Here is a 26,973-nt window from a genome sequence, read left to right as displayed (position 1 = left end):
GCAATTCTTACTGACCACCAATTTGAAGGGGCCATGGCTAACTCTTTTTGAGGGATTTTTGTACACTCAAAAATGGAATTTGAGGCGTTTTTGGTGGATTTAGGGGCTGTAGCCCTGTATTTGGAGCCAACTCGAATCACCGGACCATCGGTGTCTCACACTACTAAGAGTGGCCGCCCACTGATGTCACAGCGAGAAGCCGGTCCCCGGGAGTGGTTGATCGAATATTTTTAAATGTTTTTCGTTTCAAATGAAACGTTTTTCGCATATTGATATTCATAGTTAATGTATACGCCACTGCCTGCGCACGTGTCGTAGTATACGCCACAACGCCGAGTAGATGTTGAAAAATATACACCGCGGTGGCGCTAGCGGACGGACACCCGTACTGTAAATAAGTCGTATCTCGTATATGTCATAAGCCGTATCTCGTATGTTGCATCTCATATCTCGTATGTTATATCTCATATCTCGTATGTCGTCTGAGGTCTTCCATAATATTCAATAAATAACAAACAAATCACATTTTAGAGCTTATTAAAACAATACATTTCTTTATATACTTTGCCTCAGGCCCCTAGAATTTTGAAGCGTCGACCAGCAGCGTCGGGTAAGCCCGCCCAGTCTGATGACGTTTAGATAAATCGACATTGTGATTGGCTGTGATTGGATCGCCTTATGTCGATGCTGATTGATATAGGGAAGTCGAAATCTTGTCATCGTCGCATCATCGGCAATAACTGAACTGTCAACGCGAACTGAACCCTGCCAGACCAACAATATTGGAGCAATACATTCCTTCGAGTGCAGAGAAACGGTGAAAGCAGGTAAAATTTAGCAAAGGCAATGACGACAGTAGAATAATAAGGGCCTACTGCTACACGTGGGTGTTAAGACGCTACTTTGGGGACTGTTGCACCGAGTTACATCTTTGGCTATTGGGCCTATGTTGCATAAAATAGCAAAATGTGGTGGACCTAAGTTTAACATCTCATCTATTGTGTTTGTCAAGCCCATAATTACTGGCTGTGGCCACAACAGTAGTTTTATATAGTCGAAATCATGTTTTATCGATTTCAGTCAAAGACTCAAAAGTTGTGACAATTTTTATTTCACTTAAAAAATTGTCTCATTCCCTCATTCTTGTTTTGCCCCTGAAATCATAATTCAGTTTCTGTTGTGATGTTAAATCAGGGAATAAAACAATTGGGCCTAATCATGTTTTTAATAGTTTTGTATTGTCAGTCAAGATTTTCACTTTTCCCTCCAATACAGTGAAATTAAATCTGGATCAATAAAATGCCTGCTCGCGAAGGAAGTGGTGTCGAACCTACAGGAACCATGGAAACAAACAAGACTGATGCAGAAATGGCTTCAAATTTGAAACCCCCGACGATGAAAATATGCGCGGATGAAATATCAATTTGCGGAATATCAGGTCGATTACCAGAATCTGATAATATCAAAGAATTTCGAGATCATTTGATGAATGGAAAGGATTGCGTTACTGAGGATGATAGAAGATGGACGCCAGGTAAGCCCCTATAATATTTTATGAATGTTTTATTTTTCTAATTTTACAATATTCATATTTCAAAGCTGATCTTTCATCTGCACCATAAGGGAATAATCTGTTTCATCAAAAATAAATATCTGATATGGTACAATATGACACTAAACTGCGAACTTAACCCTAACACTGATAAGTCTAATTAAAATGCATGGAATGTTGTTATTCTGCATAATCATTTTGAATTTTAAAGCTTGGATTATGTTTTTGCTAAGTACATGCAAATGGATAAGCTTATAGGCATGCACCTAAAAGAAAAAGTTCATCCTGATTTTGAATATCTTCACTGAAATACATCCGTAATTTCAAAAAGGAATCGTTCATATTCTTTTATTTCAGGTTTATTTGGTTTGCCGACCAGAAATGGAAAATTAAAAGATCTGACAAAATTTGACGCGTCATTTTTTGGCGTTCATCCAAAACAGGCAGATACAATGGATCCGCAGTTGAGATTGATGCTGGAGGCTGCGTATGAATCTATAGTTGATGCAGGTAACGCAATAATTCGTTTAAATTTTTGAAAAACTAGATTCAGAGAATGAAGTCAACTTCTACTAATTTTTTCCTCCTTATTACGTGTAATAATTTGTACTCGTCTAAAAAACATTTACAGAATTGAAAGAATAGAACATCAAAAATTGTTTCAATTGATGCAAATCTTTTATGCCGTAGAAAATAATCCAGAATTTTCTATTTCATTTTGTGAATTATGGACTATTAATAATCTTTAGGAGTCAATCCAATGATTTTACGCGGTACAAATACAGGAGTATTTATTGGATCGAGTGGTTCTGAAGCTCGAGAAGGATTTTCATGCGATCCCGAAACTACCACTGGTTACAGTATGTCTGGATGCTGTCTTGCTATGTTCGCCAACAGACTTTCATATTTCTTTGATTTCAAAGGTAAAATCTTATTCTATTATTGAGCTTTCTGAATGTTTTTACCATCTAGATTCATGACTTCGAAATGCGCTCGATTTCAATTTCTGTCTGTAAAAGTTGAAGCGATGAACTTCTCTCAACGTTTGATAACCGAGATAGATACCTGAATTGAAGATAAACTTTTATCTTACTCGAAAGTTCACGTTATCAGCGAGTGAAAATGTCTTCAATAAACGCGTCCTGTGACTAGAAAATGACAAACTCAGAAAATCGAAGATAACAAATTTTCGATAAGATTCTTATCTCATTCATGTTGAGTGTATTGTGTATTGTTGTTGCCAGACTAGGTTTAGATAAACTCTAGTACAGACGTATGTACTGACATCAGCGTATTTATGAAATTGTCGAATGTTTGAAGAAAGTGCGTAAAAAGGTTATCAGAATTAGCGCACGTTGCAGACTAAGTTTCCGGTTGTTTGGATGACCCACCGAGGTTCAAATTGAAGTTAATTTCGATACCAGTTTAAAGATATGATAAAACTGATCACGCCACATTTGGTATGTTGTTTTGATGTGATAAGCGCTGGTTCTTGTCCTCTTATCACGATCAAGACCTCTTCCGATGTTACTTACTTTACTTACTTACCCTTAACGTACAACTGGTAATAAAATTCTTGAAAGAACCCAATTCTGCTGATACTCAAAATTCATTCATTTTCATTTATTTAAACTGATATACCACCTTAACTATGACGAAAGAACCCATTCTAACATGAAGTCACCAAAGTTATTCAAGATCTGTGGACCTCTTGGTCCAATTGAATATCAAAATAGCTCGATCAAACTACATGTAATTGAATTTTTATAAACGCAACAATTATTTATACAGTACTGTTTAAGTTGATATAAGGATGCTGTATTGTTTTAATATGACCAGATGATACGTATCGAGTACAAATAAAACTAGGCATTTCATTAGTCAAGCGATCACCCAGATCGTTTAACAGCTGGGCCCTGTGTTATATGCATTATTTATGGTTAAGTACAGGTGTTGCCCATTAAAATATTGTTTTAGGATCGTTTAAAAGTTTAGAAAAATATCTGAAGTCGGATTATTGGGGTAGATGTCCCACAACTCTTTCACGCAGTTGAAAACTAACGGGGAGGTTAATGCACCCTTTAAAACATGAGTTGATCAGACTGTGTTTATTTTCAGGTCCTAGTTATGTGATAGATACTGCGTGTTCATCGAGTCTGTTAGCTTTAGACCATGCGATTACGGCTATAAGAACCGGACAGTGTGATAACGCAGTCGTAGGTGGCGCTAACATTCTTATACGACCAAATACATCATTACAATTTAATAGATTAAACATGCTCGCTTCTGACGGCAGCTGTAAATCATTTGATGTCTCGGGTAAATATTGCAATTGTTTAATCAGATGACTTTTCGCTCAATAATTCTCTCCCCTTTCAGTTGTTTGAAAAAACTGCTGTCGGTTAACTAGGGACACCATGCATCAGTTATTCATGTACGAAAGTTATTAACATGCTTTAGTGACACTTTCCATTCCACAGAAATAATAACAATTATTCTATGATTTTGATGGAATGTTTTAAATTGAGAAATGCAAAAAGTACTTTCCATTTGTAGGTAACGGATATGTACGAAGTGAAGCTATCGTCGCTGTATTTTTACAGAAATCAGCAATTGCCAAACGTATTTACGCTACTGTAATTCATTCAGGAAACAATGCTGATGGTTACAAACAACAAGGTATGGTGTGATTTTACATCCAAAATTGGAAGATAGAAAAAATTTGTAAATGGGCGGAAAGTGGCTACCCTGACCTCTTATAAAGAATAGGAATAGCTGATAAACTTGGATAATTCATGTGCCCTTCATATCATATTTGCCTAGAATTAATTTAAAAAAATTTCTGCTACAGGAATAACTTTCCCCAGTGGAGAAATACAGAAACAGTTATTATTAAGAGTATATGACGAAGCTGGACTCGATCCTAAGCTTATAGATTACGTTGAAGCCCACGGAACTGGGACGAAGGTCGGTGATCCGCAAGAAGTAAATTCAATAGCAGACGTATTCTGTAAAGGAAGAACCGGTCCGTTATTAATGGGTTCAGTTAAATCTAACATGGGACATTCGGAACCGGCTTCAGGTATGTGTACAATCACACTTTATTCTCTTAAGCGCTGAAATGTGGACAAGTTACTTAAGTCTATCTTCTTTCTTCCAGGTCTCGCATCATTGGCTAAAGTTCTGATAACCTTAGAAGAATCGATGATTCCTCCGAATCTACATTATTTCACCCCGAATCCGGAAATTCCGGCTCTTTCCGACGGTCGAATCAAAGTCATCAATAAACAGACGCCGTTTAACGGTCGTTTAGTCGGTATAAACTCATTCGGTTTCGGCGGATCGAACGTGCACGTCGTGATTAAAGCGCCACCTGTTAAGTCGTCGGTGAAACACGGCGGCGTCGATATGATGCGACCGTTTATGTTCGCGTCGCGTACACCGGAGGGGTTGGAGGAAACATTCGCGGCGGTACGAGAACACGAACACAACGTCGAGTTACACGCGTTAATGAGTGAGAATTCGTTAGCTCCGACTAGTACCTATCCCTACAGAGGTTTCACATTACTCAACAGTAAAGAACAAGTTCAAGATATAGAGGTATGATGTGTGTGAAGTAAGGCCTAAAAAGATGATCCCATGCTCGTATTGTGGTTATTGTATAATTGATAGAGGTTTTCAAAAATTCTGATTTCTTATTCCAGAAATGTGGCAATGAAAAGAGGCCAGTTTGGTATATATTCTCTGGTATGGGAACTCAGTGGCACGGTATGGGTCGTGATCTCATGGTATTCGATGGTTTCAAACGATCGATAATGAAATCGGACGCGTTATTGAAGTCGTACGGTATTGAATTGTACGATCTGATTATGAAGAGTGAAGCTAGTGCTTTCAATTGTACCCTCAATTCATTCGTCAGTGTTGCTGCTATTCAGGTCAGTCATCCGCTGTTCAAATATAATCATGAGTTTAAACTAATTTTGAATTCAAGAATGAACATGAGAAGGACGGCTATTTGTGTATAATTGTAGGTAGCTCTAGTTGATATGTTGACTGTTATGGGTATCAAACCCGATGGAATGGTTGGACATTCGGTTGGTGAACTCGGCTGTGCCTACGCCGATGGAGGGTTGACCGCCGAAGAAACAGTTCTCGCGGCTTACTGGAGAGGGCGCTGTGTAACTGATGCTAAACTGCCACCTGGTGGTATGGCTGCAGTCGGTATGAATTAAACGCTATGAAATTTGATTAGTTCGATTAATTCTGAATCGGATTTATTTGAATGTAACTGATTGATTCAATCATTACAGGATTAACTTGGGATGAAGCTAAACGCCGGTGTCCGGAAGGAGTTGTACCGGCCTGTCATAACGCTACGGACACGGTAACGATCTCCGGGCCGGATCAGGCGATAGATCAGTTCGTAGAAGAGATGCATAAAGAAGGCGTATTCGCGAAGAAAGTAAACAGTGCCGGAGTAGCCTTCCATTCATACTTCATGGAACAGATCGCTCCATCTCTGAAAGCTGCTCTCAGTAATGTTAGTTTTGAAAATCTAAGATTTTACATCGATTTTGTCTCTTGTTGATAGAATAGAATAATGATCAGCATGTTTATATATATTTGTAGGTGATAAAAGATTGTAGAATGAGAACTCCGCGCTGGATCAGTTCGTCGATTCCTGAATCGCGCTGGAATTCGCAGATCGCTCGATTCTCGTCGACCGATTATTTCGTGAACAATCTCGTCAGTCCGGTGCTGTTCCAGGAAGCGTTACAACACATTCCCGATAACGCGGTTACCGTTGAGATCGCTCCTCATTGTTTGTTACAAGCGATTTTGAAACGATCTCTCGGCAGTGGTTGCGTATTTACCGGCCTGATGAAGAGAAATCATCCCGATAATTTGCAATATTTCCTCACGAACATCGGAAAGTAAGTTCCTATTTTTCCAGATGCTTTATGAATAAGAAAACTAACCTGGAAATCATGAAAAGTCGGGGAATTTTGTAGAAAGAAATGCTAAAAGTCGGGGAAAGTTGTTGAAATTGCTAGATTGCACGTATTTGAGTGTATTAATTGATTGGATTCTAAGCAGATCAACGTGCATGTCAGGGAATAGTCGGGGGAAAAGCATGTCAAATAAAACTGGCCGCCCCGAAGAAGACAAGTTTATTATTTCCACGTTGTTTCGTTAAAGGTTGTACACTAGCGGTGTTGATTGTCAGGTTATGAATATCTACCCGCCGGTTTCATTCCCGGTGTCTCGCGGTACGCCTATGATCGCGCCGTTAATCCGATGGGATCACAGTCACTCGTGGGATGTTCCTCCACCTGAGGCTTTCATTCACGGCGCTGGTCAAGGACAGGCAGGTTCGTATTTATCTATTCAGACTGGTCTTTCGTATTGTCTGGCTAACAAATTCTGTTCAATATTTTGAAAAACCTCTTGTTCCACAGGGAATGATTTATTTAGATATTTAATGATTTTCTATTTAAGGTCATGTATTTGAGATCGATGCATCATCTGACTCCGAAGATCACTATATGGTCGGACATAGGATTGATGGTCGTGTTTTATTCCCGGCTACCGGTTATATCGTATTAGCTTGGAAGACGTTAGCGAAGTTAATGAATCAAATGTACGAACAGTTGCCCGTAGAATTGGAAGATGTTTCGATACACAGGGCTACGATTTTACCCAAATCTGGTTGGTATTTCCGAATGTTGTTAACGGTTGCTTATTGCTTAGCAATCCTATAGTCGACTACGGTAAAGAACTAGTTGTAATTCTCGTTCTGGTTTTTAGGATCTGTGAAATTTGAAGTGACAATCATGCAAGGAACCGGCGAATTTGAAATAATTGAAAGTGGGGGCCTGGTGGCGAGCGGTAAGATTCGTGCGCTAGAGGGCGCCGTGCACAGCACTACGTATCAGTCGATCGAAGAAACCGAGAAAGATTTGTTGCGTTTACAAGCGGAAGATGTTTATAAAGAGCTGAGATTGAGAGGATATGACTACGGACCAACATTCCAGGGAATCATATCTGCTAATAATCGTGGTAAGCAATGAAAACTTGATTTTACCCTTTAAAGTATTGTATAGAGTTAAGTTAATGCCTATCCCATGACAACTGATTCTTTGTTTCAGGTAGTGAAGGTTTACTTGTATGGAATGAGAATTGGGTTTCGTTCCTCGACACTATCTTACAGATGAGCGTATTACATCACCCGGGACGTAGTTTACGTCTGCCAACGAGGATTAAATCGATGAGAATTAATCCACTCGAACACGCTTCGTTCGTACAGAACATTCTCAACGGAAAACAAGGTACACTTAATCACAAAAAATATGTATATGTCAATTATGCCTTATTATAAAAGAGCTTTATAAAAGACTTTTACAATCAAAAAGTGGTTAAAAAGTGGTTATGTCAATTATCCCTTTATAAAGTGCTTAAAAGTGGTTACTTTTGCCTCGGCCTTATTACTGTGAATCCAGGGTTTTCAAAAATCCATTCGTAAATCCATTTTGTTCAATTTGTTGATATTTTGTAGCTATTCCTGTATATATCGATGAGTATATGGACACCTCCAGTTCTGGAGCGGTCGAGATCCTCGGCTTACACGCGACAGTAGCTCCGCGACGACCTCAACACGAGGATCCGATTGTCGAAGAATTCCAGTTCGTTCCGTACGAGGAAACGTTTAACACGAACAACGAAGATTTGAACAAATATCTGAGCGATTGCGCAATCGCGGCTCGACGAGTGATCGGTGAGAAATATTGTCAACTTTCCGGCTTCGAAAAACTGGTGAAAGATTTAGTCAACGACCTTAAAATCAAAACTACAGCGACCGAACAAGAGTTGATTACGTTATTTGATGCTTACGCAGAAAAATCAGACTGCGCTTTGATGCAATATTTACACGAGCTTCATAAATCTGACGTCTCTGTCGAGAACGTGAATAATCTATTGGAAAGTTTCCGATCGAATTTCAAAAAGGATAAACTACTGACAGCGTTGAGACAACCTCTTAAAACGTGCCTCGATACAGTACTAGAGAATGGAACATCGATGAAGATAAACATCGTCGAGGTTACTCACGGCGAGAAAATGTCCGAAGAAATCGTGCAACAATTGACGTCTCATCCATTGGTAACCGTTGACTACACGTTAGCCGTGCCGGACGAGGAGAAATTCGATAAAGAGGCTCTTGAATCGGCGGGTATATCGACGGTTCAGTGGTGTATATCTCACGGAGAAGCGAGTGGTATGAGTGTCGAATACGATTTAGTCGTAGCCGATCAAATTCTCAGTCAAGAGAAGAATATCCAAACGGCTCTGCACCGTTTAAGCGAACTGGTCCATTCCGAAGGGTTCATTCTCGTACAAGAAACGACGCAGAACTATTTGTTAGGTGTAACGCGAACCGGGCCGATGAAATTACCGGAATGTTTCGACGAACAACGAGCGTGTGGTTTATACATGACGGAAACTCAATGGAAGAAGCATTTCCACGACGCGAACTTAGACGTGATCGCGCAGAAATCCGACGGTTTGATGTCGACTATGTTCCTTTGTCGTAAGAAACCGATCTTAAAACCGGTCGTTCATCGTTTAGATACGAGTGATCCGGAATATTCGTGGGTCGAAGAATTGAAAACGAAAGTCGCCGCGTTGCAGACGTCCGGACCGGAAGATCGTCTGTGGTTGATCGATTCGAATCCGTACAGCGGAATTATTGGAATGGTGAATTGTTTACGTAAAGAACCTGGTGGTGATAAAATCAGGTGAATACGCAGAGCTTAAACTCATTTGAAAATTTTATTCATTTTATCTTAAATTGATTTTAGAGTCAGGTTTATTCATCAGTCACATGTAAATGAATGCTCTCATTCTTATTATCGAGAATTCACTTCTATTTCTTGTTTAGATGCGTTTATCTTTGTAACTTGGACAAAAAGTCAGAACTTCCCGATCTCGCTGAAGGTGGCGCCGTATTCCAACATTTAGTTCACATGGATCTGGTAATGAACGTTTATAGAGATGGAAAATGGGGTTCATTCAGACATCTTCCGTATCATCAAGGTACGTCAGGGAATAATGACATCAGCAATTTCAGCAATTTTAAAAGATTTTAACGTTATAATCCGATCCAATTTCATTTCGCGCTGTATTTTGTGCTTTATTGTATCTGAATTGTATTTCTTGTCTTCTCTGTCTATTTTAGCAACTAGAGTTGAGACCGAGAACGCTTACATCAACGTACTGACGCGAGGTGATTTATCCAGTTTACACTGGATCGAATCACCGCTGAAATACTTCATTCCCGAACATCACCCGGATAAACAGATGTGTTCGGTGTATTATACGTCGTTGAATTTCCGTGATATCATGTTAGCTACGGGTAAACTACCTCCAGACGCGATTCCGGGACATATGCATCTACAGGATTGTATATTGGGTATGGAATTCTCGGGTCGCGATCGTTCAGGCAAACGGATCATGGGACTTTTACCGGCCAAGGTAAGCATTTCAGAAATTTTATCATTAATTTAGCATTTCAGAAATTTTATCATTAATCTATGTCGTGTTTTTTACACTTTAGAAATAGATTCTCGATTTTAAATTCTTTTAATCTGTAGATAGAGGGTTTTTATCTTATTATCCGTTCACCACTATTTTATTATTAACTTTATATCGATTAAGAAGTTCATCTGGAAATTCTGTTTTGATGTAATTCTTATAGGTGACCCATACGAGTCCACCCATACCCATTTCCTGATCCGTAAATTCTTGTGTTGTCAGGACTGTTGATTTTGTATTGTAGGGTCTTGCTACTACAGTTGATGTGGACGAACAGTTTAAATGGCCTGTACCGGACAGCTGGAGTTTAGAAGAGGCTGCTACCGTACCTGTCGTCTATACAACCGTTTACTACGCTCTAGTAGTGCGCGGACGTATTCGTAAGGGTGACAGGTATGTGGGTCATATCATGTTTATCGACTGATGATGTTTCAATTAGAAATAGTGTATTTTACCTTGAGTAACATTGCTTTAAGTTAGGTTTAATTGTTCAACCTCGTACACTTCACTCTGGTAATGATTCCACAATTCTAGTTAAACCTATGGAAAATTCTAGTTAAGCCTTATTGGAAGGATGTCATTTTACTATTCAGCTCCTACTCATTGGAATGAACTGCCTCTAACATAAGAGAGTCTCCATCTGTCTTATGGTTCAAATCTAGATTGAAAACTTTTCTTTTTATCAAGGATAGTAGTTCTAATTAAGTGTGGTGGTTTAGCTTTTGTAATGCACTATATAAGAAAATATGTAATTATTGTTATTGCTATAATTAATTTTCAGAGTGTTGATACATTCCGGTAGTGGTGGTGTTGGTCAGGCGGCCATTTCTGTAGCTCTTCATCGTGGTTGCGAAGTATTCACAACCGTCGGAACTCAAGAAAAACGAGAATACCTAAAACAACGATTCCCGGCTTTGAAAGACGATCATATCTCGAACTCTCGAAATCTTTCATTCGAAGCCGATATTCTACACCAAACAAAAGGAAAAGGTAACGTCTTATATCTTGACCATATTTAATCGAAAATTTCAAGGTCTGGTTGACTTATGCTTGATTTACTCATTTACGGTATGTGTTATTAAAGGAGTTGATGTTGTATTGAATTCACTCGCTGGTGATAAACTACAGGCTAGCGTTCGACTTATGGCCAAACATGGTCGATTCCTCGAAATTGGAAAATACGATCTCTCAAACAACACCGGACTCGGTATGGCGATATTCTTGAAAAATATCAGTTTCCACGGTATTCTACTGGACGCATTGTTTGAAGAAGGAAGTCACGATTGGGACGAAGTTTCACGATTGTTGACGGACGGTATTCAGAATGGAGCGGTGCGCCCTCTACGTACGACTGTGTTCGATAACGATGAAATCGAATCGGCTTTCCGATTTATGGCTCAAGGAAAACACATCGGAAAGGTTTTGATAAAGGTGAGTCGGTGAGAGCCGAGTCAGACGATTAGATATTAAATGATGAATTTGAGATTTTGTTACTGATTGGGGCTCGATATTTATAGGTTCGAGCGGAAGAGGACACAAAGTTAATGATTCCAAAGCCAATCTTAATGGACGCAATTCCCCGAACTGCTTGCCACCCGGAGAAAACTTACATCATAACCGGAGGTCTCGGTGGATTTGGATTGGAATTGGCCAACTGGCTTATTGAACGCGGAGCCACAAGACTAGTACTTACTTCACGATCCGGAGTTCGAACCGGATACCAGTCGGAGAGGATCAGAAGTTGGAGAGAGATGAACGTTAAAGTTGTAGTGTCGACTGCTAGTACTGCTGATATGGACGGAACCCGATCGTTGATCAAATCAGCTCAGGAATTAGGTCCAGTTGGAGGAATATTCCATCTCGCTATGGTAACACTGGGCTTGATTGTATTTGACTTCAGAACTGGGTCTATAGTTCGAAGTATTTGAATATTCAAGCGTTATTTTCGTAATTTCAGGTTCTCGCCGACTCGTTCTTGGAAAATCAAACGGTCGAAACATTCAAGAAATCATCTGAGACTAAAGTACATGGAACGATGAACTTAGATCGCGCTACGCGGGAATTATGCGAACAGGATCATATCGATTGGTTCGTTGTTTTTTCGAGTATCAGTTGCGGTCGCGGTAACGCCGGTCAAAGTAATTACGGTTACACAAACTCGGTGATGGAACGCATTTGTGAACGTCGTCAGCACGATGGATTATCAGGTATCGATTATCAAAATTTAAACATTCACCTCAGGTTTTTAAGGAAATATCCATCTTTTAGTAATAAACAAGATGGCATATGAAGCAAACCAAAATAGTAGTGACACAAAGTAACAAAAATAGTTTCAGAAAGGTTAATGTCTAAAAATAGATACATAATCCCACACTAATATAACGAGAAAGATGAAGTCTGAAATCTTTCATTTAAGCTAACAATTTTTTCATTCCACATTTCGACTATAACCTGGTCATCTTCAGGAAAGGTAATAGTCGCAATGTCGATAGATAAATTGTTAGCCTGAAGGAAACTTTTCGGACTTCATCTTTTTTGTTATATTAGTGTGGGAATTCTCCATATATCGTCACAACACGGACATAGTGTTTCACCAATGGTTATCATGTCTAAAAATATCTTGTTTTCCATATTTGATCTGCTCTTGTACTGTAATATCATCAAAAAGTTCAATTGAAGATAACAATATCCGTGATTTAGACTGAAGCAGGGTGGTAATAACCACCCGAAATATTTCTTATATGTTTTGAATAAACATTTTAACATTCAATTAATTTATTGTGGGATTTACTCACATCAACCAGTTCAATTTATCTGCATGTTTCTATCCTATATTAAGAATATGATTGTATATTGTATAGGTTTGGCCATCCAGTGGGGAGCGATAGGTGATGTAGGTGTTGTGTTGAGTAATATGGGTGATAACGACACGGTTATCGGCGGAACTTTACCTCAGAGAATTCCATCGTGTCTATCGACTCTAGATACATTCCTCAATCAAAAACATCCGGTCATGTCCAGTTTCGTTATGGCCGAAAAAGCTGTCAAACTGAAATCAGATTTATCTAGTCGTGCAAGTCTAGTTAGCGCTGTCGGAAATATTTTGGGTAGGTTTAAGATATTTTGATGATAATGGATCATCATCTGTTGCCTTTACTGTATATACTTGGACATGGTTTATATTATTGTTCCTTAATTCTGAAAATATAAAAAGGTATTGTTACAGATGAATTTTAGCTGTTCAGTAATCAAAATGTTAAAGACCCCTTTGATTATTTATTGTAGGTTTGAAAGATGTCACTTCAATCAACCAGGAGACGACGCTCGCTGATATCGGACTGGATTCTCTCATGGGTGTCGAAATCAAACAAACATTCGAGCGAGATTTCGATATGAATCTCAGTATACAAGAAATCCGTCTGCTGACATTCCGAAAACTGCTCGATATCGAAAAGAGCGGCGCCCCTGGTGGTGAAACTAGTCAACAGACAGACGTAGAAACGAAGCCAGTAGGTGACAGTGTCGAGTTACATTATGATTTAAATCAACTGATGCCGACTGAAGCTATCAAAATTCTGAATGACAAAAGTTTACCAGGAAAACCAATGTTCGTCGTCCATCCTATCGAGGGTAAGAAGAATTGATTTTAATTTGTTTTTCAATGGGCGTTTATATCATTTAATTTCATTTTCTTCTCTTTTTCCGTACTCTAGGAGTTTGTATATCATTAGTTGCTCTCACATCTCAAATGAAGATTCCGATATACGGCTTACAATGTACTGCAGATGCACCCTTGGACAGTATTCCATCATTGGCTTCTTTTTATATCAAGGTAGATTTGGATGAATTATGATGACAATTACACATATTTGTCCTGATGTTTGGTACCAAATCATCATTCTTGAAATATTTCAGCATATAAAATCAGTGCAGCCTGAAGGTCCGTACCAAATTGCTGGATACTCATTCGGTGCATCGGTTGCTATAGAAGTAGCTCTACAGCTTGCCGCTGATGTCGAATCGTTGACATTGTTGGATGGTTCGCATTGTTTCGTCAAAGTTTATACTTCGTTACATCGTACAACGTTCGAGGCAGACGTGAAATCGGAAGAAACTGAAGCCTTGGCTTCGTTTATGGCTCAATTTAGACCGATTGATATCGTTGAGGTTTGTTTTCTCTCTACTTTAATTTCAAGTATCTTCTCAAGATCCCATATACGATTTCCAATAATACGCTGAAAAACAAACTGAAATATTAAAACGATTAAAATCTTTCTTCTACAAGTATTATTTACTTATTTAACTGAAATTATATTCATTATGTATGACGTACTGGTATGCATCCAGTATTTTCAATAATGAAACTACTATTCATAGATTTCTATGTTACTTTTCCAATTTGCGTGATCTATTTTTATAGACGCAGATACTGACTCTAGTCCAGGGAGTAAGTTCTATTTTGTGTTCAGTCTTTCATGTTTCTTGTTTCTCTAGTTTTACCGCTTGATTGTCGCTTGAATTGATCTAAAACTTTACACCTGTCACAAACTCTAATAATGAACACACATGTGATCATCTTATTGCGTCCATTTTGTAGTTTTGATAAATGTGACAATTGGATTTGACTTATTCTTAGCCTAAGTGCTACATGAATTTGGCTAACTCATGAAGACCACATTTTCATTTGCTAATAATTTTTTCCTCGTACACAATCATGAATATGTTCTTAATGTTTATTTTTTTCCTATATCTAATGCCGAACTGCACTGCTGTTGTCTTTTTCTTTAACATTTGCGATTTATGGAATTTCGTGTTGTCACGTAGAATTATGCATGCCACTATCTTGTGTTATCCATTTCTTTAGTTCACGGCGTTGCTGCAGAGTAAATCCACATACGACGAGCGATTGGATGTAGTTGTCGAAAAATTGCTTGGACTTCAGGTGAAGAGTTCAGCAGAAGATATAAAGATGGCCGCCGATTCTTATTACCGACGTCTGTTATGCGCGGATAAATACCATCCACAAAATACGTTTAACGGCGATATTAGTCTGATCAAGGCCAAGGATGCCGTGGAGCTGAGTAAACAACTAGGTGAAGATTATGGCTTGTCTGAGGTATGTTCACTCGGATAATCCCAGTTTGTGTGTGAAAACAATTTTTCTGCAGATACGAAGTCAAACAAAGACATTGTCTTCCTAGGAGAAACGTTGCTTATGCTCGCATTAATTTAGTTTGCTGAAAAACAACTTTTCTGATGTTGGGTAACTAGAAATAATGATATTCATCATCAAATATATGTGTTTTCCTTTTCAGATTTGTTCCGGTAAAATTCATATCCACACTGTGGAAGGTGATCATACTGGTTTCTTGCAAGGTGACAGTTCAGTGAAAACAGCAAAGATAATCAGTAATGAATTACATCAGTAACTACATTTCTCGCGACTTCTTCGCTTATAGAATGTAGGTTAGTTTTAGATTTTTCGTTTGTTATGAACATTTTATTGATGTACACTTGATCTGATTCCGTATGAATAGGAATAACAAAATAACTCGGTAGACTTGAGATTTATAGTTGCGAATTCTTGAATTGTTGTATGGTGGTTGGATTCGGGATATGGATAAAATTTGCGATGCGAGTGCTCTCAATCTCGCCATACATATTGTTAAGTTCTCAATTTTCTGTATATTTTTGAGAATTTGAACAGAAAAAAAAAATATTTTGATAACATAATTTATCAAGAAATTCAAAAATTGGGTTTATTCTTCGTGATTATACATAGTTTTTGGAGCCAGTTTGAATTTATCCAGTAGCGCCGAATTATATTGTTCGAACTGTGATAGTTAAAAAAAAAGATTCTCAATAATCTTCTATCAATCAGTAATAATGAGTTGATATTCGCATAATATTTGTAAGAACGACTACTAGTAGTCGTCATTGGTTCATTGTGTCTTTAAACCAATAAAATGGTTTGATTCATGGTTATTATTAATGATTGAATAATTGCAGAATTGACTGAAAGCTGAAAGGGTCAAGTTGTGCTCAGTATTGATCGAGCTATGTCTTTAGATCAGCATTTCTTAGAAATATTCATAGCTTTAAGGTTATTTTCCCCAGTGATTAAATGTGCTTATACCTGGTGATTGTGTTCTTGTCATAAATAATTTATTTTAAAAAATGAAGAGATGGCTATAAATTTGATGACAGCTTTTTATGTTATTCAATGATTCTACTACTAAATGTGCTATAATAGAATAGAAAACAAATTTACAATAAAAAAACATTCGAGTATATAATATGCAGTACTATAATTGTTGTAAACTTAAGTCTCTGTTGGCAAGAATAAACTATTTTCATAAAATAAACATGTCACCATTTATTTTGGGGGTAATGTTTTTAGTCCACCTGGACCCCTAGTTTTTGTGTGGATGAGAATCACGAGTAACCAAGACATTGAGTGACAGAACCCAAATATTCTTTGCGCATAGAGGACCTAGGCGTATGATTCAATTGACTTACTTGTGGGGTTCGAACCTTGGTTCGAGGACTGGTTGCCTGTCGAATTCTAGACTCTACCTTCAGCTATTCTGACTGCGAATGCAGGTGGCGCAGAATTGGACAGGCGACCAGTCTACACAGGCATGCGGCCTCACGCTGGAGAACTCCGGTTTTCGGTCATCCGAGTCCTTGTTACAAGTAAATGTTACCGGTGAGAGTTCCCGAGTGCATAGGTCCCCTGGTGCGATTTCTGTGAACTAATGTAATAGCGAATTAATGTGATAGCGCGTTTAGGGGAATATTTCTATGGAAAAACGTCATTTAATTTCACAAAATGATAATTACACTTTTTATTCATGTATCCTTCAACTCAACATATAGTTTCCCGACAACATTTTTATGTCAACACTTCACTCAATGAGCTGTAAGGCTGTATTTGATTGTCGATGAGAGGCCATCGTGAGTGCGCTAATCCACTGTGGCACTGTCCGAGATGATATTTTTAGCGATGGGCATCCCAGTCAACCTAAGTCCAACAAAGATCACGGAACAACAAAACAATTCGCAAAAATAATCTGTATTTCGAATACGATTTTAGACTTTGTCAAACATAACAAAGAAGAAATATCCCGTCCATAAATTCAATACATATATAATATATATAGTTATAATAATATTAATAATAATAATAATAATTATAATAATCATAATTCAGAATTAACACCAGGAACAATCAATAAGTTGAATAATGATCCATGCTTAATAAATAGTGTACATACACATAGACGGTAAACGGGTGAGATTTATACCAGTAAATCATTTTTTATATTTTAACAATATATGATGATAATATCTGTTTGCATTGATGACGTTTAGTTACAGCTACACGAAACACCGGGCATATTCCACCCACCGGTTTATACTCGCTAGAATATTCAATAAGTAACAGGTCATTCATTCTCTCTTCGATCAGGATTATAAACAAGGATTGGCTTTACATACAGCAATACTCGGTAGCGGCGAAAATTAAATTTTCATGATAATCAAAGTTGCATCTATTTGACCTAAGATTCGTGCAGCAAATATCTGGTTGGATAAACTACTGCTAATTATTTTGAATTAATTGGTACTGACCGATATAATCAAACTGTACGTGGTATGTGTGTGCGCGGAAAATAGACAGGAACGGATGGAGTTACAACCTGTATTGCGCTTACATGTCAATTATCGGGTCTCAAACCGAATCCGATTATAAGGCTAAAAAAAAATTGATACCTTATTTCTCCGCTCTGCTGAGCTTAAATGTTGACCCGGCCGGCCGCCTATCTACCCTATACATTACTTTTTTTAAAATCGTGATCAATTTCACCATAACAGACCCGGCCGCTATAGAAATGAACTGTTTATAAATTTTATCATATTTTACAAAAATGACCCGGCCGCTGCGGAGAAACAAGGTATCATTTTTGTTTAGCCTAACATGGTTTTACACGTCCACCCGCGCCTGTGTTAATTATTTTATGATCATAGAAATCAAAACACGTATAAAATTCATTCCTATAATGTATATTTCTGTTTCAGGTATATTTGGTCACTGAAAAAAAATGATAAAAATAACCAATTGTTGAAAATATCAGGTTAAAATGTCTCTTACAAAATACACGTTACGTAATCATGGTCGGTAAAAATGAGAATTTCGTAAATGAAAATGGCGCTGATTGTGGAAGAACAATAATAACGTATACAAACATACAATCAATACATCTAAGTCCAATAAAATATATTTTGTATTCTTAAGAATGCTGAAACCTTATACGATTTGACAGTAACACGGAGTCCACCCACCACCCGACGAAACACGTTACACTAAAATAGAATGTCTTAGGATATATATGTATATTTTATACGTACGTTTCACAAGATGAAGAATGTAAAGGTTTAGCCATTTCAGAGAGTATATCATCTACTATCAAAGTGTCTATAGAGTATATCTATATATGAGAATTTTCAAAACAATCATGCACAGATTGCGAGGAGTAACTGGAAAACGAGATGGCTTTTTTTTATAGAGACGGAAATTTGACGAGACCTTAAGCCTCGAAAATGTATTCGAATGTATTCTGAAAACTTAAGGGAAAATCTCCAGTTCCGAGAACTATGCAGTCAGTAAAATATACTTTAAAAAAATATTTTAGCAGGGCTTTTAGCATACCTTATACGTAATTCATGGAACACTTTGCCTGATTGTCTGGACTCGATGTATGATGCCAGCAATATCATACAAAAACCATTTTTTACTCATTCAATATCTCTTATAAAAAATAACATTTTATCAATATACTGTTTTGTTTTAATATATATGGCATTTTAAGTTGCTATAGGCAGCAGAAATTACTTATGTTCAATTCTGAGGTTTATGGCCTTCAGAGCTATCGGATCTATCTGAAATCATCCCTACCGGTAAACGATTTCAACTCTATTCGTTAAGATCGCTTCTTCGTTATTTCGAGCTCAATCAAAAACATACAGTTGCTATCTCAAAATTAGGTGATTATAGATTAACTTTTCGTAATGATTTTGATAATGTCAACGTTATAATCGATTCGAAAGAGCAAAATTGAATGTCACCACGCGCATCCAAGACCTTCGTGGAGAAATCTGACTAAATGTCATGTTCTAGTCTCAGAATATCGTTTGTATGAATTTTGAGATGCGACTACTGTCATTTAGAGTCGTACGGTTCTGTACAGTTTTATAAAGATCAATTAATAACAACTAAATCGCTCCTTCTTGTTTCCAATAATGGCGGACGTGTTGTGTAATCTTAATCCAAAACTTCTGATAATAAAAGTCATCATATTGTATGCTATTTTCAATCACCAATAAACCTTTATGCTCCAAATCGAGCACCCCATTTTATGGGTTGTAAATGCAAATGGTTTGTCGAGTGCTACTATCTCTCTTATATCAATATTTGGGAAGTATCTTTTGTCGAGGAGGTTTCAATTTCATGTTATCTAAAATAGTCTCTAAAGGAAGTGAGAAAATATCTTTTTGAATAAAAATCCCGATATCCCTGACCATGCATATGATATATAGAATAATTGTTTTTGTATATGTATATTAATATATATATATATATATATGAGATAGAAGACATGAAATAATTGAATGAGCTGATGTTAACTGCGTTCAAATCTCCCCAAACCCAATATCTTTAATCAATCGATTAAATGTATCTACGCATATTTACAACCTATAAACCCAAAGCTTTGATGTTGATGTTGGGATGAAATACTTATTGAATTACATAATTATGTGGCTCTTCCACCTACCAACCCGTTTATAAATAGCATATGATGGACAAAAATAAATCTGTTTTTTCTTCACTAGGCCTCTGACACTTATCATAATAATCACAGTTCTTCTTTGACTTCATAAATATCATATTTGTCGCTTTAAAGTTCATCGAATATTTTCTTTTCGTTTCGCAGCTATCAATCGTAGCCAGCCCTGTTCGCTGGTGCGTTCATTAAATAACATGTCGGTGTTTGTCCGGCGAGGTCGATGCACTAAATCCGGTAAAAACCAAAAATACGATGCACATATGTTCTGAAAATTGCAGAAAGTCATATTTGCATTTCAAAAGGCTTATCGCTTGCTATACGTGTTTCCGAATTATGCACAGTCCATTAGGCGGTCGTTATCAAATTGTCGGTATATGTATGCACGATTTCCGTGCTTGCTTCTGTATCTGGTAGATCTGATAATTGTCCATCGGCGTCCGCGTCATCCTCGTCGCCTATCTCCTCGTCGAAATTGAAGCGACGGTCCTCACCCCTCATGTCGCATATAACATTCGTCAATGCTTTGATGTAATTCTTCGCTAAGGTTAGTGTCTCTATTTTGGATAGTTTCCGACCCATACTCATATGCGGTATAACTTCGCGTAAACCTTGGAAGGCATCGTTCAGCGAATGCATGCGCATGCGTTCTCGTTCATTGCTTTCGATGCGTCGCATGTTGCGTTCGCGAGCGCTCACAGTTTTGCGACGTTTAGAACGTTTCGTTTGCTTCATCGGTTTACGAAATTCGACCGAATCGTCGTCGCTCTCGGAAGCATCCCTCTTTCGCCTATTCGAACTGGTGTCGGAGCAGTTCGATGACGGAACCACGTCCCACATCGATGCCGATGCATCAACACCGGTCGAAACATCAAAGTCGAACGGTGATTCAATATTGAAAGCGGAACGTCGCATGATCTAAAAAAAATAAAAATAAAAGTCATCGTTTCAGTTTCATTGTGTCTGTTCGAACGACAAATTTGTTTACTTAGTTGGTTCGGGATCGCATGTTAAAGGGTTAATGCTGAACCATGTGTCGACAAAAAACCCTGCACACGTCTAATACTACCGGCAAAAAATGATCGAAAGAGACGTTGAGCAGAACCCTTACAAAATTCTTTTGTATAAATATAGATTGAAAATTCTATATATACACACTATAATATGGTTGGAGGCGGTAGGGCAGACATTGAAACCTTATACAAATACTCATTTCAATTAGATAAAGCTAATGTTATAATGTTTCTTTATATAGTTGAGATTCCCAAACGATTCAGAGGCAGAAACAAATGTTTGTCATTGCTTGCGGATTGAATCTTTACGCATAGATTATATCGAATTTCGTATTTGCCTTAATGCGCTGAAGTAAGTTACAGGTGGTTTTAAGTGTATACAATTCTACAGCATATGTCTGTGACACGAAAGTGTCTTTTGTTTTTATTTCTAGCTGAACACAATAGATGCCGAGATATGTCATATTTCAACGTGGGGTAAGAGTTGCCTAGAAATCACGAATAGTGATAGTAATACCAGCCCGACTCCGTGTCGACCCGACGTTGTTCGGAATGCCCATACGGGAAACCCCCGCTGAAACCCTGGACAAAGACTGATGATAAGTGATGTATGCACGTGTTTTTAAGAATGGTCCCCGCAATGAACTAATTTGTGTCACTTAATACAACACAACATTCTCCCACATTGTGCCACGTTATTCCCAGTCGAATTAAGGCCAATTTTCATCGAGAAATTGATGGTAAATAATATTGCCATTTCGAATAACAGTTTCTGTTTATATACTCTTATGCCTGACGCCCCCACGTTGACACTCTACTATACGACGTATACGATATTCGTACTTCATCATTCTGTCGTTTGTCTATTGGAATATGCGATAGAGATTTTTAGTTGAATATTCACAATTTTTTCACAGAATAAAACGAGGAAGTCGAAGAACGTTCATAATTTCATATCAGCATCTTCACTGTTTTCTATCGTGTGTTTTGCATTCGTTTTTCGGAAAATTGAAAAAAATTGTTTTTCATTATCTTATCATTATTCATACATGCGAACAAGAGTTATCCTTCGAAAAGATAATTGGTATAGATTGACGTCGAAGTTTCGTTCCCCTATCCACATATATAGAATATAGAAACTCATTTCAACATGTTGTTTATACCGGAGAAATCTATTCATCTCACTGAATTTTATATAGAAATCGTTGCGGAAAATCAATAGATAAAATCATCACTATCAAAATGTTATTTATTACAGGCTTTGAAAATGACGATAACGCGTCGACAGCGCGATACGAGAAATATATCAACACGTAGTAGATATGTGCAGATGTACACTGAATCTTTAGTGAATCAGGGACGTGACTTCATATACTTCAATGGGGATATATGTTAGGGATGGCCTTCTGATTTTGATTTCTTAAAACCTCGTTAATGATAGAATAAGAACATTTTTACTGCATGCATTCTAACAGAAACATTGTTTAGGAGAATAGCGGACGAGCCGTGTAAACCTGTTGTTAAATTAGTTTATTTGAAGACAAAAAGTACTTCGAACTAGGTTTACTAAATATTCATTGACAGTTTGAGCATTCACTACTACTGCATACTAGCTTCAATCACTCACACCTGATGATGTTACTATGCACTATTGTAGCTAAACCTCTTACTGTCAATGAATATTTAGTAAACCTTCAAAGTACTATTTGTCTTCACATTTGTAAATATTGTTCGTCCGCTTAAGCGGAAACTTTAATGCTTTGTTTTGCGGTGTTTTGTTGGAATCGTTTCCGACAACATGTGCACATACATCATGTAAACTGCGAAAGTGATATCTGTAAAAATCAACTTAAATTTACTACTAATGAACGTGTTATATGTATCACATTTGGCCGTTCAATGAATGCTTAACATTCAATTATCAATGGACTTAGAGAGTGAGAGTGATCATTCGGATGCTGACATATTATATTCTATAACCTACTCATTTGAACAGATGTTGCGTTATGTGTATTGATTACACTATGAATATCTGCAATTGTTGTATTGACGAAGAGCAATCCAACAAGAACGATGAAAAACGATGCGGAATACTTCTTGCAAAATCGAACGATAACGATTTCAATTAACTAGATTGGCGCGATTGAAAATAGCGTACCCGTGAACCCTCATCCCCCCCCCCAAAAAAAAAACAATGGGACCGCTGTTGACAGATGACATATTAACCGGTGCAGAAACAAGCTAGCACATGTTAATTCTTTGTCACTCTTGGGGGTTGGATGGTGACAAATGAACAACTGGACGGGATACGAATCAAAACTACAAATGCGGAAATGCCTAAATGTAGACATATGCACGTGTTCTGAGACCGTGCATCAGAGTGCACCGGTCCGCTAACTGGCGTCAGCTTTACATTGTCTTAGTTTACCGTATATCGACAAAAGCCATGATTTTTGTAGATTTTGAATTATGCGTCGAATTTCTGATATGTATATACATACATATCATATAGGGCTCAACAACATGGTCTTATAGGCATATTTTATGCAGTTTGAATGATTTTTAACGGAAATTTCAAACCGAAACCCATCATCACCTGTGTTGGTCCATCGTTTCCAATCAATCATCTGAAAGTCCTGCGCAAATACCAGCTGTTTAATGCAGTTGTAACCTAATCCGATTGTTATTTAGTAATAATTAATCTATATATCTATTCATACGTAGAGGCTTTATTCTTCTCCACGGTATTTGATCGCTGTAATAAAATAATTCATTTACGGGTTTACAGAACTCCGTGGCGTTGAATTTTCAATTTACCAATTTCAATTTTCGCTTGCCAAATCTAATTCAGATTTTTGTGGAACTGAGCCACGTTCCAACTATACGTTATTAATTAGAACGGTCTCAATTAAGATTAATAAATAGTTTCAAAAATATCCAAGCATTTTATCACATCACGCATCGACATGCATTTCCCGCATCGGAATTGATTACGTTTATTCAAATCTATTTTTTGTATTAATTGATGGAATAAATAATTTTTTCCTGGCCTTCTTAATACGTAAATCCAGTGTTAAAAAGTTGCATACATTTCTTCACATTTTACCATTCTCCTTACGTTCGCTAAATGAAACGACTAAACGCATTTCAGCACTTCCGGTTGATTATAGGAGAAAATAGCTTTCGCGCATTTCCATTTATCATTTCAGGTTAAATTCGGGTTTCGGTGCAATATGGCGACCGTCGTCGACGTGTCAGATCATTAAAATGCATCAGTTGGGATTTGGGGCCTTAGTATTTATAGTATATACATATATAATACAAGATGTACCATTTTGAATTCAATCTATCGTGTCAAAAATGCAGGTGTTTCGTACTACACCGGCAGGTGTGGATCGAATAATCTCACATATAGTCACACAGACTAGTATGTAAATATGCGAACATTTATTGATTACGATATTGCCTATATTATATGCATACCGGCAACGAATATTTTTTTTTGTTCACAATGATGATTTACAGCGTTTTATTTGTTTCAGAAATCTGCGAACGGTTAAGGAGGTGAAGAATGTACGTATGATATGCGAAAGGAGTGTAAAATGTTACTGGGGTTCCTATATAATATGGCACATTTTGAGAGTACAGTTTACCGAATTACAAATCAACTAAGATAGAAAAATGTTTTACATCTTCAGTTATCATGCCTTAAAATAAGGGTCGGAAATAAGAGCGGAAGAAGTCTCTCTCAATGAACAAAAGTGGGGATCTTGGCCCTGATGTCAGAACGCCAATCCGGTAATGGCAAATGTTGTTCTGTTCTAAAATGCCGGCTAAATAAAACAGTTTTCTATAATGCTATTTGAAACAAAATTGGTTGTGTGTGACAATTGATCCATTGATTCATTCATAATTTCGATAGGGAATAAAATCAAATTATGCATGCAGAAATAGATTTCCGGATTTCATATTCAACTTCACAGCGTTCATCGATCACGACCGCGCAGTACATATCCACCGTAATACCTCCTCATTTTACATGAATATCTGGCATTTAGAAGCGAATATTCAAACTTGATGTTGATGGTTTTCTCTCAGCATCAGAGCAATTACGAGAAAAACATTTCCCATTATTACCTGCGTGGTCTCCAAACCACGCGATCTCGTATCATTCCCCTTTTCTATTTTCTCCCGTTTCCTGGTAAAAAGGTGTGTCCACCTTAACCGTTAGATTTAGAATTCTTAGCTGTAGCTGCTCAGTGTTCTGTAGTGATGTATAATTGGCGACTTGCATCTACCATCGTCGCTGTGAACGGCCATCAGCATGACGATTGCAGCACACGAGAATCGATTTAATGTACAACACATTCAGTAATCAGAACATTCTCTACACTTGAATTTGAATGCATTTTCTCATTTAACTTACACACGAATGAATAAAAACGACAGCAAAATTATACGAACTGCTTACCTTTTTTTTCTAAAAGATTTCGAAATATGAAGATTTGGTGAAACAAGGCAAATCTTACGACGGCGACGGCGACGGCGGCGGCGATCACGACGACTACGGAGACAGGGGCGATCAGCGCTCGCTGCTGTTGAACCAGTGCGGCTGTGTATGCGAACTGCTCCGTGTGGCGGTCGGTGTATTATCTTTGTAGCCATTTGCACGCGGCGACTATCATCGCCGTCATTATGACGTCAAAACTACATTCTCATTCATAAAAACGTCACTACGCGCCAGCTATTTTCCTCTCCATCATAGTTGTTGCTGATGTTGGGGGCGGTCGAATGTTGATACCGGAATCAAATCCTTCTCGTGTATGACACGATTTGTTGGCTAAATTTGGCCAACGTAACTTCTCGATTATCATGATGGCATCACGGTAGAATTGTGGGCTTAGAATCAGTCTCTCAGGGGTTTTAAATGTGTGTTTTTATTTCCAAATTTGATAAACAATAAAAAATGAAAACATTAGATCTTAATTCGACCTTGGAGTAATCATTTGAATGATTATTCCAAGATTCGACAATATCGATATCAATTTATACAGTGTAGGCCACAGGAACCTGATGGTGAATACCAATCTGAAATTTTAAAGATGTTTGTTTTTGCTTTGTATAGATATTTTGATATTGAGTAGGACAATATATCTAGCAGTTATCTAATTCTTGTGTTTTTGTTGTTGTTGTTGAAAAGCCCGTTTCTGTCTTTCCTTTCAAAATGCCGCCTGGAAAGAAACATAAAGAAACATCGATCGAAGCAAAAGTTTTTGGTCGATTGAGTTGATTTCATTTATATTTTTATGCTGCATGCATAATGTGAAAATCACACGCTTGTTAAGGTAGTTACGATACAGCGGTGGATCAAAAAACATTGTTAGCTATCGCTTCTACAGTGGCGACAGATGTGCCAATGACCCGATGCGGAAAATGAATAAAACGAATTCTAGATAAATGAACGAATGAATATACCAGGTTTCTAGGCGATTATCAAATGAAATGGCTTCTAGAATCAGAGAGAAAAAACATATTTGTATTTATATGCATATGCTGACGGTTATGCGCCCTTTGCCTCAGAAATTGACACAACTATACACTATGCTGTAATTAAATGTGGTGAATTAATAACTAATGTAAATGAAACATAAATATTTGAAGTGAAATATATAATTATCTACGTGTTAAACATAAACATGTATACAGTTCATCACATTCACGTTTGTACCGTGTTAATACATGAAAATGAATCAATGATTGATTTAAATGAAAAGTATCCTATATGTTTTTAGTTTATCAACCTCTGGAAAAGTAGCTTAAGTTACAGAATCAAACTATTAATCAATCAATCCTCGGATAAGGACTCCGTACAAAAACCTTTTTACGAGTACAAAGAGTATTCTGACTGATACAGAGTTGCATAATGTATGAAATTGCCAGTCAATTCAATGATTGATATCGATGGTGCAATGTTAAC

At 37.5% G+C, this 26,973-nt stretch overlaps 2 protein-coding genes across 4 annotated transcripts; one reads left to right on the top strand and one right to left on the bottom strand.

The window, feature by feature from the left end:
• The first annotated feature begins 581 nt into the window (after window positions 1-581).
• On the top strand, window positions 582-16,476 carry LOC141904179 (fatty acid synthase-like). Of its 3 annotated transcripts, none has more exons than XM_074792727.1 (31): window positions 582-827; window positions 1,276-1,534; window positions 1,910-2,062; window positions 2,302-2,475; window positions 3,671-3,871; window positions 4,109-4,231; window positions 4,404-4,634; window positions 4,713-5,152; window positions 5,257-5,487; window positions 5,584-5,773; window positions 5,863-6,092; window positions 6,182-6,486; window positions 6,752-6,924; window positions 7,052-7,261; window positions 7,361-7,612; window positions 7,702-7,881; window positions 8,109-9,345; window positions 9,489-9,643; window positions 9,786-10,081; window positions 10,386-10,534; window positions 10,923-11,131; window positions 11,226-11,572; window positions 11,659-12,009; window positions 12,099-12,348; window positions 13,003-13,248; window positions 13,427-13,771; window positions 13,855-13,973; window positions 14,057-14,308; window positions 14,562-14,588; window positions 15,006-15,257; window positions 15,457-16,476. In XM_074792727.1, the coding sequence occupies exons 2-31, from the start codon at window positions 1,300-1,302 to the stop codon at window positions 15,568-15,570; spliced, it is 7,677 nt and encodes a 2,558-aa protein (XP_074648828.1). In that variant the 5' UTR covers window positions 582-827; window positions 1,276-1,299; the 3' UTR covers window positions 15,571-16,476. The 3 variants fall into 3 exon arrangements, with proteins under 3 accessions (XP_074648828.1, XP_074648827.1, XP_074648829.1); XM_074792726.1 differs by having other exon boundaries at window positions 9,465-9,643; XM_074792728.1 differs by lacking the exon at window positions 14,562-14,588 and having other exon boundaries at window positions 583-827; window positions 9,465-9,643.
• Window positions 16,477-17,367: 891 nt separating this feature from the next.
• Window positions 17,368-25,597, bottom strand: LOC141903666 (uncharacterized). The gene is made up of 2 exons (XM_074791888.1): window positions 25,468-25,597; window positions 17,368-20,901 (listed from the first exon to the last, which is right to left on the bottom strand). The coding sequence occupies exon 2, from the start codon at window positions 20,896-20,898 to the stop codon at window positions 20,332-20,334; it is 567 nt and encodes a 188-aa protein (XP_074647989.1). The 5' UTR covers window positions 20,899-20,901; window positions 25,468-25,597; the 3' UTR covers window positions 17,368-20,331.
• Window positions 25,598-26,973: the final 1,376 nt, after the last annotated feature.

Source organism: Tubulanus polymorphus, chromosome 4 (assembly GCF_964204645.1).
Source record: "Tubulanus polymorphus chromosome 4, tnTubPoly1.2, whole genome shotgun sequence".
Taxonomy (NCBI): Eukaryota; Metazoa; Nemertea; class Palaeonemertea; order Tubulaniformes; family Tubulanidae; genus Tubulanus; species Tubulanus polymorphus.
This window is presented reverse-complemented; position numbering and strand designations above follow the sequence as displayed.

Excerpts from the sequence above, each read along its gene's own strand:
- LOC141904179 (XM_074792726.1), top strand. The coding sequence starts at position 1,300 with ATGCCTGCTCGCGAAGGAAGTGGTGTCGAACCTACAGGAACCATGGAA. Across the intron at positions 2,476-3,670 it reads ATATTTCTTTGATTTCAAAG|GTCCTAGTTATGTGATAGAT; the intron begins GTAAAATCTTAT and ends GTTTATTTTCAG. Across the intron at positions 7,882-8,108 it reads CATTCTCAACGGAAAACAAG|CTATTCCTGTATATATCGAT; the intron begins GTACACTTAATC and ends GATATTTTGTAG.
- LOC141903666 (XM_074791888.1), bottom strand. The coding sequence starts at position 20,898 with ATGCGACGTTCCGCTTTCAATATTGAATCACCGTTCGACTTTGATGTT.